The 25216-nt window shown below is 39.0% G+C and overlaps 3 protein-coding genes across 4 annotated transcripts in view; all 3 read left to right on the forward strand.

The window, feature by feature from the left end:
- The window catches only part of LOC137193749 (sodium channel protein type 2 subunit alpha-like), a 45942-nt gene extending 38464 nt beyond the window's left edge, over positions 1–7478 (forward strand). For both annotated transcript variants that reach the window (XM_067605112.1, XM_067605111.1), the window contains 7 exons: positions 99–221; positions 1362–1634; positions 2020–2073; positions 2157–2298; positions 2892–2992; positions 3224–3494; positions 4141–7478. In XM_067605112.1, the coding sequence (XP_067461213.1) occupies positions 99–221; positions 1362–1634; positions 2020–2073; positions 2157–2298; positions 2892–2992; positions 3224–3494; positions 4141–5372 (2196 nt within the window). In that variant the 3' untranslated portion in view covers positions 5373–7478. The remainder of the gene's footprint in view (positions 1–98; positions 222–1361; positions 1635–2019; positions 2074–2156; positions 2299–2891; positions 2993–3223; positions 3495–4140) is intronic.
- A 4683-nt stretch (positions 7479–12161) lies between these two features.
- On the forward strand, positions 12162–16400 carry LOC137193752 (zinc finger protein ZFMSA12A-like). Its single transcript, XM_067605114.1, has 7 exons — positions 12162–12333; positions 13001–13203; positions 13691–13783; positions 13919–14011; positions 14117–14227; positions 14329–14461; positions 14689–16400. Exons 1-7 carry the CDS (start codon positions 12330–12332, stop codon positions 16098–16100), a joined length of 2049 nt encoding a protein of 682 aa, XP_067461215.1. The 5' UTR covers positions 12162–12329; the 3' UTR covers positions 16101–16400.
- Positions 16401–16537: 137 nt separating this feature from the next.
- LOC137193751 (zinc finger protein 665-like) lies at positions 16538–23589 on the forward strand. The gene is made up of 7 exons (XM_067605113.1): positions 16538–18043; positions 19234–19436; positions 19933–20025; positions 20120–20215; positions 20724–20834; positions 20930–21059; positions 21160–23589. The coding sequence occupies exons 1-7, from the start codon at positions 18031–18033 to the stop codon at positions 23037–23039; spliced, it is 2526 nt and encodes an 841-aa protein (XP_067461214.1). The 5' UTR covers positions 16538–18030; the 3' UTR covers positions 23040–23589.
- Positions 23590–25216: the final 1627 nt, after the last annotated feature.

Raw genomic sequence — 25216 nt, forward strand, 5'->3', positions numbered from 1 at the left:
AGAAGGACATTACTACTTTTTCCCCAAAGGTTTAAAGTTGCATTCAAATTCATGATTTTGATTCTCACAGTCCAAATCTCTTTCTATTCTCCATACAGGTCTCCTTGATAAGCCTGGTAGCAAACTCATTGGGATATTCAGACTTTGCTGCTATCAAGTCCCTGAGGACCCTCCGGGCTTTGAGACCTCTCAGAGCTCTGTCCAGATTTGAGGGCATGAGGGTGAGAATAAAAAGTTCTGCTCTTCACTGATGGCACACACAGTGTATCTTTTACAGCTGCGTTTCTGTTGACTAGTAAGTTGCTGATTAATCTCAGGTTCATTACTTCCACCAAGGAGGGTAGGTTTACTTTACAAATCAATTACATGTCTAACAAGAGTCTCATTTCCTTAAAGATTTCCATGAAATTTAAAGGAAAAATACACTTTAGACTAAGGATACTGGATGTTTATAGCTTTTCAGTCATAACTATGAAACACAGGGATATAAAATATAGGGAGGCTTGATTGCAGATTGCATGGGCATGCCTCTACTGAACTGGATTCACACTTAAAATTGTAGTGATTTTGATTATTTCTTTAGGAATAATAATAGGAATATTATATATAGCTAATATTGGAAAGAAGTTCAGTTATGTGTCAACTCAAAGACAACACAAACCTGCTAAGGTCTGGTGATATTCTATATTTTTCTTATTGCTAAACAACTAACAATGTTGTGTCTGTGCTGTCAAAATCTGATAAAACTCATTCCTCCGTTCATTCATTACCATGAACACACAAACAATAATTTATTTTGCATCATTCCCATATCTGTCCTCCTGATGCTGTAGATACTCCCAACCACCACCAAATCTGTAGCTGAAAATAGTTCCCAACAAATGTATTATATACTTCTGTTTGAGGGATGTTAGCTAAAAACTACACTGCCCAGCTATAGGAAATTACTGAGCCTTTTTTAAAATTAAAACTGTATTTGTGACTCTTTTATCTTATGTATTACACTGAATCACATTGACAAAAATTAAGTTGATAAAAGGAAACCAGTGATGTTAAAGCAAGACTTGTTTTTAAAAATGTACATCTTCTGCAGGACTGAAGGGGCTTGTCGCTGAAAGTCATGTTGTTGGTCTTTTCAACAGATTAAAATAATAAAACTATAGAATATCACCAGTCTTATCCTTCAAATCAGTCTGTAGGAATGGCTCCGAGTTAAAATTGAGCTTTCAGTCATTCAGATATATTTTATGTTACATATATTATGTGCTTGGGTTGAATAGAGAACTCAGAAGTTTCAAGTGATTTTAATAGAGGACCTCTGTTTTGTGGGACTAACCTGTTTCTTGTTCGTTGCTCATCAGGTGGTTGTGAACGCTCTCATAGGCGCCATCCCCTCCATCATGAATGTGCTGCTTGTGTGTCTCATCTTCTGGCTCATCTTCAGCATCATGGGAGTCAACCTGTTCGCTGGCAAGTTCGGGAAGTGCGTGAACAAAACGGGCTTCATCCACAGTATCTCTATAGTCAACAACAAGTCAGAGTGCCTCTCCATGAACGACACCCAGTTCTACTGGACAAAAGTGAAGGTCAACTTTGACAATGTTGGCCTCGGCTACCTTTCCCTTCTGCAAGTGGTGAGTTTGTTTTAAAGTCTGCCATCAGCCACTCAGCTGTGCTCCTCTTCTCAGTCACTACTGCTGCCATCACAAGAGTCTTATCATAATGCTTGATCTCTTAAAAGATACTACTCAAACTGTCTGGAGTGGCAACAAAGCAACAAGCTGTTCTTCACTGTTCATTCTGTTCCTCTTCAGACTTCACTCAATCCACCCATTTAGACAGTCACAAATATAGACTCATTCCCGTTTGGCTTTACATGGAGAACATTTATATTTTAGGAATGATGTTGTTCTTGTGTCATGTTGACAATGAATGTGATCAAAATAGGCCATATTATAATGTTGTTGTTAAAGTCAATGCCCAGACAGTAATGCTGTGTCATATTGTATTGTATTATAGGCTACATTCAAAGGATGGATGGAAATAATGCATGCAGCTGTTGACTCAAGAGGAGTAAGTATGTCTTTGTGCTTCCAGGGCTTTTATCATAAACATGTTACAGTAACTGGCTGACTGACTAAACTGGTTGTTTTCAGGTGGAGGAGCAGCCCATCAGAGAAATCAACCTCTACATGTACCTTTACTTCGTCGTCTTCATCATATTCGGCTCCTTCTTCACCCTCAATCTCTTCATCGGTGTCATTATTGACAATTTCAATCAGCAGAAAAGAAAGATGAGTACCAATAATCAGGCCTGATTCATTTGGTATTTGCAAATAATTATTAGTATTTATTTAAGGCACTGACTAAGGCAATGGAACCGGTGCAATAATTTACTGAGTTTGCCAGTAATCCACAGGCTGTCTGTTTCCATGCCGATAATAATTTGTTCTGTTCTGTGCCAGAACGGAACATTTTTACCACATTTTACTGTTTTAAGTCAAACCATGATCTTTCCCTAACCATAATCAAGTAGTCTTTGTGCCTAAAGCTAACCATTTTAACCCAAACCATGGGAAGGATTGGAGTATCACCTGCAAGCAAAAACATTCCTCCATTTTGAAACAATTTGAATGGAGGAATCCATACCAATAGCCACTTCCTTTATTTAAACCCGTACCAAATACTTAGCCTGCATTAAGGCAACTCAGGTTCACTCACACAAGAATTACACAGTCATGGATTTCAAATATTTAGCTTTTTTGCTTCTGCAAGCAAAACTGTGTGCAAATACCAAGTGACCCTGAAGGACTTGTTTTTCCTGTTAAAAATGTAGAAGAATTTTTTTTTTTTCTCTAAAGATAATGTCAGATATTTTTCATTATACTTAGGTGGTCAGGATATCTTCATGACTGAAGAACAAAAGAAGTACTATAATGCTATGAAGAAGTTAGGATCTAAAAAGCCTCAAAAGCCAATACCAAGGCCTGCGGTAAGATATCACAATTCACAAATGACACACATTATTCAAATACTGATACTGTACTTTGTTCTACATTTCTACATGTCTTTTTACATATACAGTATGTGTGTAATTCATCCTTTTCATTGTTTCTTATGTGATATTATTAACCTCTGCATATTGACTTGCATGCAAATTAAATATTGTATAATTGATGTTATGCCTGCTGACTGAATCACCGTCTGTATTTCTTGACCCTAGAACATTCTCCAAGCCTTCTTCTTTGATCTTGTGTCAGAGCAAGCCTTTGACATCATGATCATGATGCTCATCATCCTCAACATGGTGACCATGATGGTAGAAACAGATGAGCAGTCGGAGCGCATGGAGACCATCCTCAACAAGATCAACCTGGTCTTCATTGTGATCTTCACCACCGAATGCCTGATCAAGATCTTTGCCCTCCGCTGTTATTTCTTTACAGTTGCATGGAACATCTTTGATTTCGTGGTGATAATTCTCTCCATTGTGGGTAGGTAGAGCAGACACATGATGTTAGTAAAATATATTTTGAACACTTTTTCTATTTTCTTATAACTTCCACACTGTCTAGAATCAAACAAATCCACCATATGTAGCCCATGTGTAAATATTTTGATGCTGATTCATATCCACATACAAAATAAAAACCTCAAAAGAATAGTTCAACATTTTTGGAAATATGCTTATTTGCTTTCTTGCTGAAAGGTAAATCAGAAGATCAATACCACTCCCTTATTTGTATGCGAAACAACAATTAAGTCACTGCTCCCACCCAAGAAATCGTCCAGCACATAACTACCCGTTAAATTGTTTTTACATTTTGTTTTTTATGCGGATTATGGTACCGATATTTCCCAAGTTTTGTACTATTCCCTTAAAAATGTTCTGTCATTCTATTATATGGCCAGAAAGCCAAAACAATGAGCTGAAAGATGCTAAAGCGCTCCGTAGTGCGGAGCTGGTTGATAGTTCTCTGTGGGTTTAGCAACCCCTTTCACATTACACATAGTTATTTGATCCATTGTTAATATTAAAATATACCAGTGCAGCATTGCAGTAAGTATATTATATATAATAAGTGTATAATGGGGCTTTAAGACAAACTATTCCTGTCTCATCTGTGTTTCTCATTTCAGGGATTGTTCTTGCAGACATCATTGAGAAGTACTTTGTGTCTCCGACCCTGTTTCGAGTCATCAGACTGGCAAGGATAGGGCGTGTACTTCGACTCATACGTGCAGCCAAAGGAATAAGGACTTTACTGTTTGCCTTAATGATGTCCATGCCTGCACTGTTCAACATTGGCCTCCTGCTTTTCCTCGTCATGTTCATCTATGCTATCTTTGGTATGGCGAACTTTGCCTACGTGAAAAAACAAGACGGGATTGATGACATGTTTAACTTTGAGACCTTCGGGAACAGTATGATCTGCCTTTTTCAGATCAGCACCTCGGCAGGCTGGGACAACCTCCTGAGCCCTATAATGGCCAGCTCCCCAGAGGAGTGCGATGCAAACTTTGTCAATACTGGCACTAATACTCGGGGGAACTGTGGCAGCCCCTCAATGGGCATAGCTTTCTTTGTTAGTTACATAATCATTTCCTTCCTCATTGTGGTAAATATGTACATAGCAATAATTCTGGAGAACTTCAGCGTTGCCACAGAGGAGAGTACAGAACCACTGAGCGAGGATGACTTTGAGATGTTTTATGAGGTTTGGGAGAAGTTTGATTCTGAGGCCACACAGTTCATTGAGTTTTCCATGCTGTCAAGCTTTGCTGACACTCTGTCGGAGCCGCTGCGCATTGCCAAGCCCAACAAGATCAAACTGATCGCCATGGATCTTCCCATGGTCAGCGGGGATAGGATCCACTGTCTGGATATCCTATTTGCCTTCACAAAGCGGGTCCTGGGAGAGTCAGGTGAGATGGATGCTCTCAAGCAGCAAATGGAGGAGAAGTTCATGATGGCTAACCCCTCTAAGATTTCCCATGAGCCCATCACTTCCACACTGCGCCGCAAACTGGAGGAGGTGTCCGCCATCATCATTCAGAGGTGTTATAGGAGGCATCTGGTCCGCCGGCAAGTGAAACAGGCATCCTACCTCTACAGACAAATAAACTATGAGACTGTAGTGGATGTGGAGAATGCTCCGGAGACGGAGGGGCTGATAGCCTCTATGATACATCACTATGGACCTGTAGGGATGGAGGATGAACAGACAGCAGAGGCCACCCTACTGTCCTCACCACCATCTTATGACAGTGTGACCAGGGCAGCCAGTGACCTCTCTGAGGTCTTCAGATCAATATCCAGAGACTCTGAACTCGGGGAACCTGGTGAAAACTATGAGGAAACTTTTCTTTGAGACTTGATTGTGTGGAGTGTGTTTGTGTGGTTTTTGTTTGTTTTGTTTACAGCAGAGAATATAGCTCAAAATCACTCATGGTCAAAGAGATGAACTTTTTTTATATGTATTAGCAGATGCCGAAGAATTATACAATATATTTAATTAACTCACAGCCTCAGTTTAAATTGAACAACTCAAAAGTCAGTTTTGTTTGATACACAGTCACAAGCTCCATGGAGGAGGAGGAGGAGGAGGGCTCGGAAGTTAAACTTGTCCTCACACCATCTTAAAAATTAACAGTTGACAGATTTTACAACATCAATTCACTGAATATTTTTAATAACAGCATATAAAACATAACTAGCACATGTTACCTACATTCACTCAAAACGTCACGTGGTCTGCAGTTTGTTTCACACATCAGGAAACATCAGACATCAATTTCACTACAAGAAACTTTGCTGAATGTTAAATTCTTATTCATAATTTTCATTTAAAATTTTAAATTTGCTGCACAATATTTGTAAGGAGTGTTTTTTCAGACATTATACTACTGTTAGATAAGCACTTGCATAGTGTTTCATAGGACCAATGGTCATCTTCTTAGTGGTGTCCAGTCATTTTGCCGCTACAAAAATGTTGAATGTTTTAAGCTCGATAGCTGGCTAACAAAATAGCTAATTTGCTACATTCACTAAAATTATTTTTAACAGGTGAGTTTATATTAATCTATTTTTGTACATGTACAAAGAAATTTGTATCTGGAGCAAAAAATATTACACCTTGAGGCTGAGGACAGGAGGAACACTATAGAGACAAATACTAATTGACCAAGGCAGCAGAAAGAAAGAAAGAAAGAAAGAAAGACCCTTTTTTCAAGTTTGTAACACCAGATTCAATCAGATTCAAATATAATTACTAACCTGTTTTTATGACAGAAAATATTTATGAAAAAATATATTTGTAAAAGAAAGTTCTGCAGCCACATTTTCTATTCTTTCTATTCACATTTTCACTACAAGTGCTCAGGGGTTTGAAACACTTTTACAGCTGTGTGATTGTCTGGTTTGATTGTCTTGGCTCATAAACCAACAGACAAACAAATTAAGAGCAGACTGAGAATACTGAGTGTGTGAATGATGACCAGCACACAGTTCCCACCAAACATGCCCATAAAGCTACAGACTATATGAGCAACTAGCGCTAACACGAGGAGTAAAGTAGCATTCATGATGTAGTTTTCAGGTATTATCGATATGATTTAAACCAAAGCTCAATTCCTCATAAATGTCCCAACTGAAATAGGAAATTAATGGGAAAAAATCTAAATTAAGGAAAAATATATATGCCAAAGTAAGTCAAAATCATAAATTAACAATAATTTCTAATGTTTGTGTTTTTTTAATTTTAATTATGAGCAGTGTGATCAGTGAAATAATTCCTTGATATGCACTTTGATTGAAAGAAGGTGCTGTAAGTGATGATAGAGACATGGCTCCTGGTTAGAATAGCATTAGGTGTGTTGATTTCATTGCACAACAGCATGGAAAAAAGCACAATTTCTTGAAATGATGTTATTCAATACTACTAATATGAAGAAATATACTGCAATGTTTGTTATTTGAAAAAGTACAATTTCCAATCATTTTGTCAAACATGGCACATTATGAGTTTAATGTGTGTGTCGATTACAAAGAAGGGCTGTGTGTTCTCATAATCCCTGAATTATGTGCCTGATTTTGATTGTCGTCCGCACACTTCTCTGAATCTCTTTAGACCATTTAATTTGATCTGATGGATGTGGATTGGAAGAGCATGAATGCACTGAAAGCTCATTTTGTAATTAACTGTGTAAAGCGCTTTGAGGCTGTACATGTAAAACTAATTTTTACCTATTTTTTTGTAATGTATTTATATTGACAGACCATTTCAGTGACTCTCATGACGGCCATAACAAGATATGATCAAATTATATAAATATACTGTGTTCATTTTTATATAAAAAGACTCTCCTTGAGAACCTGATTGTCTGTATTGCATTTAGGTCGATCATTTCATGGATTGCTTTATTAAATGGTAATAAACCTCTTCCATATTTGTGGGTTTTCCAACTCTCAGTACAGTTAAAATAGCTGGGTGACAAATGTTTAGGATTATTCTGTGAATTAAGCAAGATAGTCATTTGGCATTGCAATTTGTTTATTTGAATGTTTTACATTTATAGATTTTTTTGAAATATACTTTGCTGTGCCATAAACAACAAATGAAGGCAACATTCAAAACTGCAGTGTCTCTCCAATTTCACATGAGGAACCAGTTACTGTAGCTGATTTGACCTCATTACAAGGCAGGGCGCTGTTAAATCTCTCTGAGTCCATGTGTATAAAAAAAACAGGACAGATGTGCACAAACCTCTGCATCTACATGGCTGTCTGTCCTTGTGAGTGTATTGCCCTTTAAAGCTTGAATTTGTTTATAATGCCTCCACAAATGCAGTACAATCACATAAAACCCCTCAACAACGTTGACCTGTGCTGATTAAGAGATAATATATACTTTATTGTCCCGCAGGGAAATTTGTCTTGGGCTCCAAGCCACTGCATCACACAACACACTTGCCAACAACGTCACAATGCACATACATGCATAGTACATAGTTCATACATACACTCATGCAAAAACATGCTTAAATTCACATGTTGAGTGTGAGACAGTAGTTCTTTAAAATAATAAAAGATAATAAAAAGACAATAGTTTCAAATATTAAAACCAGATATAATCAAACCAGATAATAAATAATCAAATCACAATATCTTAGGCCCCAAATAAAATCAGGCAACACCTCAGTGTGTTCGGTTGTTCAGAATCTTCTGTGCCTCCCTGAGCACAGATTTCTCATATAGAGACTGAAAACAGTGATAATCTTCTTTCCCTATGATCTTCATGGCCAATTATTGACTTACACTGAGGTATGTTAGGAGAGATCGAGGCTCAGACACACAATCACACTGTGATGCTGCTGCTCACTTAACATCTTAACATCTCCTGTAGACGTGGAAACTAATAAAAAGTGAAAAGCCATAGAAATAATAAAAAAACAAAAGAAATTTTCCTTTTTGGGCACGTGTGTATTTTCTGCCTGCAGGTTATGATTCTCTCTTCTTGCAGAAGTAAGTTAGTTGTATTACAAAGATGCTTTGTTATGCTTAGATTTTAGTGCTGATTTAAAGTTAATAGTTGAGCACTCCCACATTTTCAGTTTGGAAAAAAATCATCAAGGGTGCCAATTTGGATTTAGCCCCAAAGAGATTTCCTCTCTCTGGTTGTCGGGGTGGTCAAATCCAACTCTGACCAGCTGGGATAGAGGGATAATCTGTGTGTAAAAAAAAAATCACTTGTTTTAATTACACACTCACAGACACACAAATGCACGCACTCTCTCTTTCTCTCTCTCCCTCTCTTACACACACATACATACACACACCCACGTACATACACTACACATGCAGACATACATACATAGACACAACTAGCACATCCACACACATGCACTATACTTTTGCCATTCATCCTCATAATAGACAGATGCTTACTTTGAATTTAATTTGGGATTGTGCGTGAGGTGCCACTTGACTGAATGTGACTTGGTAATTGATCTGATTTTTAAACGTTTGGACATGTGGCGGAGATTAAAGCTTCATCAGACAGAGAAAACATTTTTAAAAAGATTAAAAAGGCACTATGTCTAATTACAAAATGCACCAGCATACAGTAAAAGACGCCAATGTCAATGTAATGCATTACAAATCGTCTGCATATAATGTGGACATAATAAACTCTAATGCAAAAGACATTTCATGAATTGCATGTTCTACGTGTGCCACTTATTCAAATAACATTTAGTTGAACGAAGGTCATGAGTCACATAGTGCCTCGTCATCATCAGTCAGAGAGGTCAGTGGGAATGCAATACATTTTTCAACAGGATAGTCTCCATGTAAATTTGTGCAGTGTTGGAGTGAACTTAAACATCTAAAATGTGTTTCAATTAGACAAAGTCAGTCCTAAGAGTTTGGGGTAACTTCAGTTTTCCTAAAAATGTTGATACTTAAATACTTTTTACTAAGAAAATTACCAGTAAACACTGAACCAGTTCATGATGTATTAAGGGAGGGAGGACTCATGTTTTTCATGAATTTCTTAAACACATTTCCATCAAGAGGGTTACGCATGATAAAAATGAAAACAGTCATGGTAAGTCAACATTTTGACCAAATCAAAATTATGACTTACAAAGTCAAAGGTTTGACTTACTATCGTATAATCTTGACTTGATAAGTCAGAATTTGGACTTTGTATCTCATAATTTTGATTTAGTAAATCAGTTGCTGTCAGCGTTATCAAATGAATATGAAATCAAATTTTGGTCATGTTTATCCATTTTTCTTTCCAACTTATAATAATTTAACTTACCACAAGTATGTTTATTTTTTATCATGCATGACGTCTTTTTTTTTTCCTGGCAGACATGGGCTTCCGTACTTTTTGATGTGACTGTTGCAAAGCAGCCACAGACTGTAAACTAGTGATTTTTGTACTGTGTCACTCACCAACAGGGCTGTAGACAGAATTTCAAAAATACTGAAGCCATGATTTTGACGAGAAACCAAAACAATCCATTTTTCTTGGCCAAGAAATCCTCCCATTTTAAGAACTTTATGGGATTTTAAAAACTCATAATGTTTAACCGTTTATTGTAGAATCCAAACTGCACTTCAGAGGACTCAAACTTCCATATAAAAATACTGAGGACACGACCTTTGTATCTCCAGTGATATAACTGAGGCTCTGCTCACCCAGTTTCCGTCCCCTGTGCAGGAATCTTGTGGTGGAATTTTCTCTGTATCTCCAAATGGAAGTTTCGGTTCATTCAAAATGGTGATTCAATGACAGACATGATAGACACTGATAGAGTTTACCGGCCACTTTTACTAGAAGAGGTTTTTAAAATTCAAAGCAAAAGTTACACTCATCTTACATATCAGCCACAATTGCAAGTTATCAGCCCTGCATTGCAGGTTGGCTGTTGGTGGTAAGAAAGTACAAATGTAGGTTGACCTCATTAAAAGGGGTCTGATGAGGCAATACTCCTCCCATGGTGTCTCTTTCTCTGACAGATACTTACTGGGCCCTCCCTGTTTAGAAAGCCTTCACTGCCACCACCAGGGGATTTTTATACCTACAGATCAGCTTGAAAATGGCATGGAGGGAGTTTGTTGGCCCCTTAGTTCCAGGTGAAGGTATATATGGACAGAGAAAATGCTATAAGGGGCAACAGAAAGGATAATACACCAACAACCTGAAATATTATGACTCTGACTGGAGAACATGAGGTAAACATTTTGAAATAGAGTTCATTTGTTGAACAGATAGATCTGCTGCATTGTCACATTCTACTCAAATACTGTACTTAGGTACAATTTTGCAATACTTATACGTTACTTACGTATTTCCAGGTTATGTAACTTTATACTTCTATTTCAGTTTTCAATCACTCTGGCTAATCAGACCTCCAGTCAGGTATAAAGTGGGGGGAGAGCTGTGTGTGATGTCACCAATCTGTTCAGTAAACGTTCTGTATTAATAAGTATAATAAAGGTGTAATCTGCTGTCCTAACAGATACAAGAAAAAACCAACAGAAGGCTGAGGGAGATCTCAGTAAAGCACAGTTTATACACACCCACACTGCCAAGACGTCTAATTAGGTAACGAGTCAAAACACTTGCTTGGATGTGCAGGAGCATTAAACTTTTACATACAAAATTTTTACATACAAAATATATGATATATACAATATGGTGCTATATTATTGATTAAACTGCAACAGTATAGTAATTGTTTGGAATTGAAATGAGTACTTTTCATTTTGAAAATTTTCAGTTCATTTTTCTGATAATACTTAGATACTTTTACTTTATTTGAGCTTGAGGGTTCATTCTTGACTTTGGAATCAGCAGTTTGACAAAAAGCAAAAAAACATCAACACAAATTACATAAATATATATTCAGTATATAAATTTGTTTTATATAAACTCAAATTGTAATTGTATATAATTTTGAGCATACTATTCATCTATTATATTTAAGTTAGCAAAATGTCATTTAGTAGTATAGCTTATATATTATAATTTCAAAGCAGAAACTCAAATGAATTAGTTAAACCATTTTCATATCTGCACCCAGTCATATTTTATACTTTCATGTGAAGTAAACATAGTAAGTGTTGAACTTCATGTATACCATGTACAGTGTAACAAATGCGTTGTTATTTAACTGTTATTCATCGCTCTCTTCCACTTCATCTACAAGTGGAATCAACTTTGTTCATTTCAGATTTCACTGAGGACAATCCAAATGATCCAGTTATTTTTTATTTAATTTACTTAACTTAAATTCTTGTCAGTCCTTTAAGTGAGTATATACTGTGTGATTTCACACCTGTATCAGTACATATCACAACTACATTACAGTATATTTACAATACAATATATTACATTACAATATATTTTCACTATAATCCTGTGATATGATTTTTTTTATGTTTGCTGTGTGATTGTTTACTCTTTTGTCCTGCCACTAATAAAAACAACAAAATTAATTAATTTTATATTTGTTTAAATGAATAATGAAAATTATGAAATGATGTGGAGATTGTTGTTCCTAAAACATTACATCTCTATCTGGTTACTGTTAGAGAGAAGTTAGACGATGGGCGGCGGTAGAGCAACAAGGTGTCAACCTAAAAATATGACACGAAGAAGTAGAGTCCGGAAGTGGTGTTCAGCTACATTTGACAGCGAGGTGTTGATTAAAAACTCGTTTTCACAGCCACTCGTTGTGGGGAGAAGAAGCTTTTTAACTAGGAAACATTCCTCAGTGTCCACTCAACTGTTACAGCTCTTCAGTGGAATAAAATGGGTAACGTTTTCTATTTTGTAGGCGCCGTGTCGGTTTGTTTTGATGTTGTTAGCCTGCTTGCTAACGTTAACTTCCGTGTTTTGACTTATTAAAGTGATAACAGTTCATCATTCCTGCAGTTATTTTAGACAGATTTAATACTAGAGAAGAAGCCATTGCAGTTTATACAACATTTATTTAATTTTGGGGAAATAACGACCAGAAGATTTTTTTTCACGTCTATGACTCTGCTAAGTAAGAGTTGTGCTTTTTAAGCCCCAGTTTATTATTGTAACTAATGATAATACAGAAGAGAGTCAATGATAAAACTTCTCAAAATACTAACATCGGACACACCCAATGAAAATGGAAAGAGAATAACTTATCAAATGATACTTTTAATGACACTTTGATCTTCATTTAGCAAAGTTAATATTGCTCTTTTAAGTCTCCTGAAAAAGTAAAAGTAACATTGAGATTAGATTCTCTTATTTGAGAGACACCTGGCCAAGAAGGCAGCTGTCATACACTATAAAAGAGATAAACAAACATGAATAATCATCAACTTTCTGACAATATGGTGATAGTACAGTTTGGTATAGATCTCATGTGACAGCATGGTTTCGCTGACTGGATCAGTACATTGTTCTGAAGCAGGAATAATAACGCTTCTTGTTTGTCTTTGCAGAGGGTCCCCTGCCCATGTCTGCACTGAGGCTGCTGGTTCCTCCTCTGCGGGTGATGTCGGCCGTGATGTGGAAGGTGGTTCACCTGAGGAACGTAAAGCATTATGGGAAAGTGGAGGAGTTTGTGTCCTTAGTGACTGAAGCCATCCCTGACATCTTGACTAGCAGACAGATGAGGCTGCTCACTCTGGGCTTAAGAGCAAAGGTAATTGGCTGCTGATATTTGCCTGATAATGACATGCGTCGCTAGTAAGTGGTGACTGCTTGTTCTAAGCTTGTTGCTGCTGTGTACACCATTCTAGCAGCCTGTTTATAATCAAATCACTAAACTTTATTTATTTATTTCCTCATGACACACTTTTGCTTTGTCTTGAAGGTATGATCCTGAATTGATTCGACTTGCAAACTGCTGTGACTCAGCGCAAATAAACATTCAAAATTCAGATTCAAATTTAAAGAAGTCACATTTGTAAATGATCCATTAGATGGAAAAATGTGCAAAAAACAAATAATATATTGAAACAAACATAGTCATGTTCAAAAGAATTGAATGTTATTATATTTTACTGTTATTCCTGCTTTATTTCCACCCTGCATTTCAATGTGTTGGATGGACATGGAGGAGCTGGCACTGACACAGTGCCATTCTTCACTTTTCCTTATTGTCAGTGACTGTTCAATGTATTTTCCAGATGACTTTACAGATGTTATGTTCTGAACAGTCAGAGGATCTCAAAAGTGTTAAAACACACTTGGACAGCCTTCTGCCAACTAGCTCAAGACAGGTGTGTGACATTTTTCATTGTTTGACATTGCTTATTGTCTGTTTAAGAAGTGATCTGTTTATTAAAATGTGTATATATATATATATATATATATATATATATATATATATATATATATATATATATATATTTCAGGCTCATTCAGCAAATGAAGCTCTTGAGGCCAACTTTGTCAGGCTTGTTCAGAGACTTCTGGAGGACCCTGAAGGGAGAGGACACTTCCTGAAGGTGCGTCTCTGCTTTCGTCTCACAGTTAGTTCATACAAACATAAAAACGTGCAGCATCACAAGACTTCACATTCATCCTTTGTGTTGAAATGTTCCACCTGACAGAATGTGTTTCCTGTGAAGTATGGGCCTGACTTTGACACAGCACTGGAGACAGTGGTTTGTGAGCTCTTCACCAGACTGGACGCAATGCTGCTTATTCCAGACTTTAAACAGGTAGAGTGACCTCAGTTAGTGCTTTAAGAATTGCATTTTCCAACACATTTCCAGAGAATTACCTGCTTCAGCATACTAATAGTTTTGTTTATCCGATAAAGACTGCAATGTGGATCAGCGATGCACCTTCTGTGCCAGATGAGTACATGCAGTGTGCATCCAAAGCAGATGACTTCAAAGTACTGCTCAGAGGTATGATGCAAAGAGGACAATTGGCCAAGATGAATGCCAGTGGTAAGTCTGTTTACCTGAGATACCAGCTCTTCTGCAAACTGCTGAGTTTATTAACAAGCAATATTTTTTTGATAATCTGTTAATTGTAGCATCATGTATCAAGAAAAAATGGAAAACATTCCAGGTTCCAGGTTGTGAAATGTTTTAGTATATGTATATTTTTAGTAAATGCACAAAATCTCATTTAATCATTTTTTAAAGCTTTTTAATCTTCTCTTTACAAACAGCCCCCTCCCCATCAGAGCAGCAGCTCCTCTCATCGTTATCCCTCCCTCCTTCGCTGAGGGACACCAACACATCTTATCAGACAGAGGATGATTGCAGTCCAGAAAATTGTCCTTTGAGTCCCAAAGATGTTGAAGTCAGCACAGTAACATCTGATAACCAAAGAGAATCTGACAGGATTTCCCCTCAGCAGCAGGGAGATATGGAGATACAGGATGCAAGATGGACACAGACTCTCAATCATTGCAGTGCGGAACAAACAAAAGAAGGCAGTGACAGTATTCTTGATGTTCCAATTGTTGATCAGGATAACCAACCTTCTGCCAACTCCCAAGTTCCCTCTACATCTGCTGAAAGCCTTGTATTGTCCGGCTCTACGATTGGCCCTCCACGGCAGAGAGTTGCACATAAATGCTCTCAGTGTGGGAAGTGCTTCATTTACCGTTACGAGCTCCTGGAGCATCAGAGGCTCCACACCGGAGAAAACCCTTACAAGTGCTCTCAATGCGGAAAGGCCTTCAGGAGGACCTCTGATCTGTCCACTCACAGACGGACACAGTGCACAAAAGCTGCTTATATTTGCATCAAATGCGGAAACAGCTTTCAATCCATACAGGAAAAATTTAGACACCAGTGTGTTCATAATGTCCAAAAGTTTGATTGTTCTCATTGCGGGAAAAGCTTTAAGAAAATGTACTTGCTGGGTAAACATGAGCTGACTCACACCCAGAACCGGATCTTTACATGCAGACAGTGCAGGGAAGTGTATTCCACTATGAGTGAACTGAGAGCCCACCAGAAGATTCATCCTCCAGAGCTGTCCAATCAGTGCATGCAGTGCGGGAAGTTTTTCAGCTCTGTCGCGTGTTTGACAGCTCACGAACTGCGCCACAGGCAACAGAGAACACAGATTTGTGTGCGTTGTGGTAAAGCTTTTAAAAACAAACATGACCTGAATCTTCACATGCGTAGTCACACAGGCGAGAGGCCGTTTCAGTGCACGTATTGTGGGAAGCGTTTCTCCGTGTCAGGAAATCTAAACATACACATAAGGACCCACACTGGAGAGAAACCCTATCTATGCTCTGACTGCGGCAAGGCATTTGTTTCAGCCGGCGAGCTGCAGATACACAGACGCACCCATACGGGCGAAAAGCCGTACAAATGCACCGTATGTGGGAGAGGATTCACCATGGCGAGCAAAGTGACACTTCATATGCGTGTGCACACTGGGGAACGGCCGTATGTCTGCTCTGAATGTGGGAAAGGATTTTCACGTGGCAGCGAATTGAAAAAACATACCATGAACCATACAGGGGTTCGACCCTACGCTTGTCAGTTGTGTGCAAAGACTTACACGTGCCTCAATCACCTGAAGAGGCACTTAAAATCTCACAGTGTGATCCAAACATAGCCGGTCTGATTCTGTTGATTTCCATATGACTCGTTCTCAAATGAATGTTATATTTACGTAACTAGCCTGTACTGATTGTGGTGTTGACCGTATGCAGTGTAATGAGTTTAGCACTCAACTTCTCTTTTCAGGACTGTGTTGCAAAAGTTGTTGTTTTTACTGACTGATTGTTTTTCCTGTTTTGTTAGATCTGTTCAAAGTACAAGCTCTTTAAGTGCGATTGTTGGGCCTGACTTATAAGTGTGTAATATTTCTCTAATGTCCTAAACCTTATGTTAAAATAGTCTCTGAGGAAAGGTTCTCCTCGTGCCTACATTTCTACTGTCAGTGAATACACTTAATTCCTCCAAATTATTGGAGTTAACATTGGAGTGTCATTCAGTGTCAGCATTCTCTGAATATTAAATCACAAAGATCAGCAACAGTAAGTCAGATTATGGAAATAGACAATTTGTTTGACAGCAGCAGAATTTCACTTAAATCCAACATGAAACATCCTGTTGTGGTCTAACACAATCATTGGTGGAAGAAGTATTCAGATCATTTACTTAAGTAAAAGTACCAATACAGCAATGTGAAGATACTCCATTACAAGTAAAAGTCCTGCATGAAAAATCCTACTTAAGTAAAAGCACCTAAATATCAGCAGCAAAATGGAGTTAATTGCAGTAAAAGTAGTGGTTTGGTTCCTCTGACTGATATATTATTATATATGACATCATTAGATTATTGATACTGAAGCATCAGTGTTAGAGCAGCATGTTACTGTTGTAGCTGCTGGACGTGGAGCTAGTTTCAACTACTTTATATACAGTTAGCTAGTTTAGTCCAGTGGTTCCCAACCTAGGGGTCGGGCCCCTCCAAAGGGTCACCAGATATATCTGAGGGGTCATGAGATGATTAATGGGAAAGAAGAAAAAACAAAGTTCTGATACACAAATCTGTTTTCAGTTTTTGGACTTTTTCCCTAATCATTTGAACATTTATTGAAATCAAACCATGTGAGAAGTTTAGAGGGAAAAATCACTATTTGGTGGAGCTGTTAACAACTCATAGACATCTGAAATGTGACCCCGACTACACACTGCTTTTTGTAAGACGTCAAAAGTCCAAAAGGTTGGAAACCACTGGTTTCATCTTTAACAATGTGTTAAATTATCCATGGTGTCAAATCTTTATCTGAAAAGTAACGAAAGCTGTCAAATAAATAGTGGAGTAGAAAGTACAATATTTCCCTCGGAAATGTAGTGGAGTGGAAGTAGAAAGTCGCATCAAATTGAAGTACAAGTACCTCAAAATTGTACTTAAATACAGTACTTGAGTAAATGTAGTTAGATACTTTCCACCACTGAACACAATATCAACATATGTGGTCTAAAAATGTAATTAGACAATTGAGAGAAATACACCTAGAAATAAAACTCCTGTAATTATGAGAAAGCCCAGAAATTTCATAATAATTCAAATCTCATAATTTCGAGAGAAGGCCTCATTTTTTTTCTTCTTTCAATTACTTATTTAGCGTGTTAGTAACCAAGTGGTTTTATTGTTAAACAGAAGTATTCTGTCAGTACTTGTCACTTTTTAAAACTGTTTTGATGTTTTTTGAGAAATACTGCGAGACATAAAAAAAATACAGTTTATCATACTTAAATGTTCCTCTGAAGATTTTGTGTTTTAGATTGTCCAGAGGGGCGGTGCATCTGATTTTAAGTAGAATCGCTTTTTCCGCGCTGCCTCGTAAAGCAAAACGAGCGTCGCCGTTACAAAGTGACACTGACGGGCCAACGCTCCCCATAATGAACAACGTGTTTCAGGAAGAAGTTGGCGCCTGAAGCCCTGTATGCTGTTAGCTAACACGCTAACCGAAACAATGAAAGATTTTCCGCTGTAACAGTTCTACCTTCCATCGCTATTAAAGTATTCCAAAATGAACGACATGGGTATGTATTAGCGTGTGTAGCTCGGCATAATTGTGTATTTTTCGCCTGTTATCCGGCTAGCCGAGTAGCTCAAGCGAAGGATTAGTCGAGGCTCAACAGGCCTCGACTAATCCCTGGAACGAGAATTGTTTTGCCCGATAAAAGCCGGTTTGACCAGGCGACGCCAGCGGCCTTGTGGCTAGCTGATAACGTTAGCTTTGCCGTGGGCATAAACGGTAACAGTAGCTCAATTTTTGGAGGAGAGGTCGAACAGTTTTTATTTTTTATTTTTGTCACAAATGTATCAGACGCAACACCGCTAGGTCGTTATGGCTGACAGTTTGAAAGGTCCAGGTTAATTTAAAATAAAGTGATTAACGTTATGCTAACAGTTAGCTGTTTACGAATGTAAACTGTTCACGTCCCATTTATCGATTCGCTATTCACTGCAATTTCAAATAGTGAGCGATGCAGTGGTAAAATAACAAATATGAGATTTTAACATTTGAGGACCAACGAGCAACAAACATGAAAGAGGGGCTGGAGCAAGCTGCAGTAGTGGTGCACACAAGCCTGGTGATAACGGCACCTACAGTGTTGTATTTCACACATAGACTGTACATTATTTCACACAGTAGCCAGTGCATTATATGGAGGGACACTAGAAGAAAGTGAACAATAGTGATGGTGAAACAAGGCTTTTCTGAAACATTGAAACCTCGCAGCCAATTTCATCACCAAAAGATAACTCCCAAGCCTCATTTAACACAGACTTCACCAGTGACATCTACTGGTAAAATAATTAGGAGCAGCCAAATGATAAATGATCATGTGTTTTTACTGACATGTTGCTGCACTTTGTGCTATTGCGGTATCCAATAAGGACTCTTAAATTTCTTTATACTTTGTCATTACTAAGCATTACTGCAAGATTTGCTGCTGTTGTCTTCATATTTCTCACCATGACTGATAGATAGAAAGATAGATTCATAGAAATGTGTAATTTGAGTGACTGTTGTAGGTTTGAGGGAAAGAAGAGATTGAAATAAAGATGAGTTAATTTGGGAAAGTGCTTATGCGACTGAGGATTGAGAGTGCTTGTGTAACAAAGTGGAAAGGTGAAGCTTTTATTGATTTTTATTTAGAAACAGAACACAATTCAATATTTAAATTTAGCAAACTGTCAAACTCTTGGCATTTCCGCTCTTTAGAGTTCAGCGTCCCCCTGTCATCACTAGCACTTCTGGTCCCACCACTAAGACTGATGTCAGCAGTGATGTGGGAAGTGGTGCGCCAGAGGAACATAAAGCACTATGGGAAACTGGAGGAGTTTGTGTCCATGGTAACAGATGCAGTTCCTGAGCTGATGAGTAAAAGAGAGGGGAGACTGCTCTCGTTGGGCCTGAGAGCGAGGGTAAGTGATCAGAAATGTTGGAAGAAGAAATACTTAATTAATCCTGAGGGAAATGAAAGTGTTACAACAGCACCGTCCAGAACACATCACACACAACAATAGAATAAAATAGGATAGTTAAATAATAAAATAGAAAACGTTATTATACATTGTGCAGTAATTATATGTGGTCTATTGCAAAATAGTTTGTCATCCATTTTGAAATGATTATACAATGAAATATGATTAAATAAAATTATTATTATTATACATTGTGCAGAACAATAATAATTATATAGTGCCATTCTTAACCAGTTATGAGTTATTTGTGAGAAGGGGGGGGGAATCATAGGGTGGAAAGCATCAGTATAATCCCATGTTGCAGCAGAGAGGGGAGTAGTTTAGGATGGCTGTGTGTATATAAAGAGTTGTTCAAATAATAAAACCCAAAGAGTCAACACTGTAAAGGACAATATGCAAATATTGTGATTAAAAATCTGAATTATGTTTCCTCTAGACCACTCTTGAACTGTTGCGCTCTGAGCACCCTGAAGATCTGAAGGCTGTTGAGAGTCACCTTAACAGAATCCGCTCATCTTGCATAGAGGAGGTGACTGATACTGTCGGCTTGTTTTTATGGATCACTTATTAATATTGTGTTGCATTAAACTCATCTTACTGTCATGTCTTGTTTTGCAATCTAGACAAATGATCCTGTAATTGAAGCACCGGAAGCAAACTTTATGAAGCTGGTACAAGGCCTCATTGAAGACACTGATGGCAGAGAACATTTTCTCAAGGTAAAATGATTATAAAACTGCATCCAGATAAAACGGTAAATAATATGAACTGCTAAAGAGTTCTGCTGTTTAGGGCTGCAACTCAAAATAAATTTCAATATGGATTAATCTGACAGAAATTAGTGGAAAAATGCCCATTACAAGTTCCCAAGCTGATGTCTAAAGATACAGTATTTGTTTTGTCTGACCAACAATCCAAAGCACAAAGATATCAAATTTACAATTATATAAAAAAGAGAAAAGAAGTGTAGCATTTGTGTACCTGGAGCTAGAGAATCTATTTGAATTTTTGCTTGATAAATTACTTAAAAGAAAAATCAGTTATCAGATTTGTCTAATCTATTAAGCACTAGCTAACAGTTGTTACGACACTAATCTCTTGCATTATCAGTATTTTACATATCAGTACGTAGAAGTTGTAGACTCATGTAAATTTGGTCTGATCATGAAGGTGAATGTCATGATCTAAATGTTAGTTTTTATATATTTATGTATTTTGATCTGACAGAATGTGTTTCCGGTGGAGTATGGTCCTGACTTCGACACGGCACTGGAGACTCTGGTTTGTGAATTCTTCACCAGGCTGGAGGAGCTGCTGCCAATACCAGATTTCAAGCAGGTACAGACAAGATGAGCTGAAAGATGAGAGAATAAAGTTGATGAATAGAAGCACTTAAAAAATGTCTCTCTGTTTTTTGTGGCTCTCTGTTATAGACTGCATCCTGGATCAGTGCTGCCCCCTCTGTCCTAGAGGAGTACATGCAGTGTGTCTCGAATGGAGAAGACCTCAAATTTCTTCTCCAGAGCAAACAGTGCCATGGAAAATTGGCAAAGAATACTGTTGGTGTGTGCAAAATCTACTATAAACTAGTCAACATGAAGTATATTTGTTGAAGTGAGAGACTTGTTATATTGATCATTTTCTCCTCATATTTTCCACACAGCTCCTTTTCAGTCGGATGATCTTCTCATTCCCTCTCTGTCTCTTCCCCCGTCGCTGGAAGTGGCCATCGCTTCCCATCCTAGTGCTTGTGATGATGAAAACAACGACGTTCCTCAGATAGTCATGTTCGACGAAGAGCTGTCTACAAACCCTTCCACCTCGACCGACTTTCCTGAATCGCCGAAAAGGACTGACATCTCCTCGTCTCCCCGTCGGAGACAGCAGCCAGGAATGCATAAATGCTCTGAGTGCGACAAATGCTTCAAGCATCACTCAGTCCTCATTGAACACCAGAGAGTCCACAGCGGGCTGCAGCCTTACAACTGCTCTGAGTGTGGGAGAGCTTTCAGAACAGCCACACTGCTGGCCGGTCACAGGCTACGGAAGTGCAAAAATGCTGCGTACCTTTGTATTAAATGCGGGAACAGTTTTCCAACTTCACTGGACAAATTCAGACACCACTGCCCAAAACGGGGCCGTAACTACGATTGCGGGCACTGTGGAAAGAGTTTCCAAAAGTCCAGCAGCCTAAAGGAACATCTGCTGACTCACGTTCAAAGCCGCCTTTTCAAGTGCAGCCATTGTGGGGTAGGCTTTTCAGGAATAGGTGACCTGAAGTATCATCAGCAGGTGGATCATGATAAGCCCTATCAGTGTAAGCAATGTGGAAAGAGCTTTATCTCCTCCAAGTGTCTGACCAAACATCAGCAACGGCATGAAGAGGTCGGCGAAATGGAGACCACCGCCAAATTAATGAGTGGAGGTAAACACAGGAAAAGTGGCTCAGCTCATCGGACTTCCTCAACATCTATGTCCTCGAGGAAAATGGCCGTCAAAGCGGTCTACCCACGAGGACGAGTCACTCACAACTGTCCGCTGTGTGGAAGGAGCTTTAAGTATCGTTTTGAATTCCTGGAACACCAGAGGTTCCACACCGCCGTGAAGCCTTACAAATGCTCGCAGTGTGGCAAAGCCTTCCGCACAGAGGCTCACTTGTCCGGACACAGGAAGAGGAAGTGCAAAAACGCCGCCCACATTTGCACCAAGTGTGGATGTCAGTTCAGGTCTCTACATGAACGTGTCAGACACCAGTGTGTGCAGCTGCTGACAAAATACGAGTGCTCTCATTGCGGGAAGACCTTCAAGATGGCCCACCTACTGAGGAACCATCAGATGACCGAGCACCAGCTTCCATACAGCCCCAACCATCGCTTCAGGTGCAGGTATTGTGATGAGACGTTCCCCGGGATCAGCGAGCTCAAGTACCATCAGAGAGTTGACCATGAGAAACCCTACCAGTGCCAAGAATGTGGCAAGTGTTTCCTGTCTGAGAAATGCCTCTCCAACCACGAGCTGCGTCACAACGACGACAGGCCAGAAAGCTGCCTCGTCTGCGGTCGCGGCTTCAGAAACCGCTACGACTTGAAGCAGCACATGCGCACTCACACAGGAGAACGACCGTACCAGTGCACTCACTGCTCACAGTGTTTTTCCACAGCGGGAGGACTGAGGAGTCACACCAGGGTTCACACTGGCGAGAAGCCGCACGTCTGCCCGGATTGTGGGAAGGCCTTCTCCCAGATGGGTGCAATGCGCACCCACAGGCTCACCCACACAGGAGAGAGGCCGTTCAAGTGCACAGTGTGCGGCAAAGGTTTCACAATGGCGCATAAGGTAACCGTGCACATGCGCGTTCACACTGGAGAGCGGCCGTACGTGTGCTCTCAGTGCGGGAAAGCATTCTCAGATGGCAGCGTGCTAAAGCAGCACATGCTGAACCACTCAGGGGTGAGACCGTACCACTGCCAGATCTGTCCCAAGACCTACACCTGTCTGAACCACCTGAGGAGGCACCTGAAAAGTCACTCTAACATGAACTGAGTCAGACATGAAGGCAAACACATACTGAAACATTGACAGAGTGGCTACTAGAATTGAAACGGACCAATTAAACAAAGCAATACATGAAGGAATATGGAACAATGTACAGTTGCTGCTGAAGTGGAGGTGAAAAGTCACATTTCTTCTTCACTGTAAAGTAAATGTAGTCACAGAAGCCGTTTAACATCCGCACAAGAAAATGTGTCCTTTTTCTTCCTCAGACCCCAACAGGCTTGAGTTTTTTCTTTCATCACTTTTGTCATGCATGATGATGTTCGGATGTTACAGCAGATGTTATTTGGGTGAGATATTGTATGTTCATGAGCTGTAATATTACTGAAAATATATATTTTTTGAAAGGCCTCAAAAGTGATACAAGTGCAAATTTTAGCTCTGTAAATATGCTGAAAGACAAATATTGTGAGAGTGCAAATTTAAAAATCTGACACCATTTATTTCAACATGACATAACTTTATTTCTCTGGGCCTTTTATATCCCCACTGTGGTTTGCAAGGTTTATGAATTTAAGATTAAATTACCTTGGTTACACCTCGTGCATGTTGATTGACTTTATTTTAGGAAAAAAGCTGCAAGAGAGAATTCTTGTTTTCTACTTCTGAGAAAAACATGTTGTCACAAGGTTGTATCAGAATAAAAGAAGGCTTCACTAGATGGCAGTAGCTCACCATTAACCATTTTTACCCATGGTCATGTATTGTGAGGAACTGCTCTACATGTGTGTCTATGGGAATCCAACTGAATAGGACCCTTCAGTTTATCCATCTACTTACTGCTTTGTTATATCAGTTTTCAAGGAAACAATCATACTTTCTCTTCTTTACTGCAGACTGGAGCAAGACTCTTCAAAAGATATCTAAGGAGAGTAGAGATGATTGATGAGGGACTACTGCAGCGGAAGTCCATCCGGCCCATCCGGTCATTAACTTTATTTGGCGTGGTTCGGAATCTTGATTGGTCTGCAATTTCCTGATGTTTTGACTGGCGCCTCGCAGTATCTGAAGTGGTGTAAACCATGACAAAGCACATTCTTCACCACTTTTTAAAAGTTTTAATCATGTCCCTGTAGCTGATCTTTATTTGTTCACAGCATTTTGCACAGCATGTTAACTTACAACTTGAACCTCAAGCAAAAGAACTCCCCAGTAAGATTGTAACAGGAACACAGTGATTAATCTCTTCCATGTGTGCTGCTCTGACTTTCATGTTTTTCACTGGAAAAGAAGAGCTCTGTTTTTTTTTTTTTTTCCCTCCCTTGTTCCATACTTGTGTTTTCACAGTCACTTATGCATAGCAACTTTTGAATCATATTTTCTAACTTTACACCCTCACCATTCATAGGGAGTTCAGCCTGGAACATGGATGTAGCAGCATGGTAAATGTTGCAAGATGTTTAAAAAACAAACAGTAATAATCTAGTATCTTCAGACTGGAGACACTGGCTGCACTCAGCTTTACTTTCTCTTAATCTGACTCAGATGTGCTACTAATCTTCTCCACTAAATGTCTGGATCCTGTGGAAACTCGTGCTGCTTTCCTGTCTGCCAACAGGCCGTGCCCAAAACACTATGCAGAACCTCTCCGCTTTAGGAAGTGTGTGTTATTTTTTGCGTTTTATCTTGATCTCTTGAGGACATACCCTATCCTTGTGTCTTCCTGGTGAAATAATTGTATCTTAATGAGCTCATTAAGTGAGTTCAGACCCTCCTGCCAGCTTCAGGACTGTAAAGAGGTTTTTTTTTTAAAAAAGAAAAAAGTTGCACAGCAGATTTATATCTTTGAACAAAATCGCTTTGGTATCTGAAAACACTCCCAACTGCTTGACTAATGAATTTCTCGAGAATTTTTATGGAGTCTCTATTTCTGATGAAGACTGGCATTGAGACACCTCCACATACACGAATTACAGTTATACCCCCCCCCCCCCCCCCCCCCCCCCCACCCACCCACCCACCCCCCAAAAAAAAACGCCAAAAATCCAGTAGATTTATTATGAGAGCTTGCTAATAAACACGGATCATTACCAGATGTCCCTCCCTCCCTGCCTGCTTCTCAGCACTCTGAGCAACTTTTTCTCCTTGAAACAGTGATCTCAGTGGAAAATGTGAGTCCAGGCCTTCCCCTGCAGTCCCACAGTCTGAGCACACACATACACATC

Source organism: Thunnus thynnus, chromosome 12 (genome assembly GCF_963924715.1).
Source record: "Thunnus thynnus chromosome 12, fThuThy2.1, whole genome shotgun sequence".
Lineage (NCBI taxonomy): Eukaryota > Metazoa > Chordata > Actinopteri > Scombriformes > Scombridae > Thunnus > Thunnus thynnus.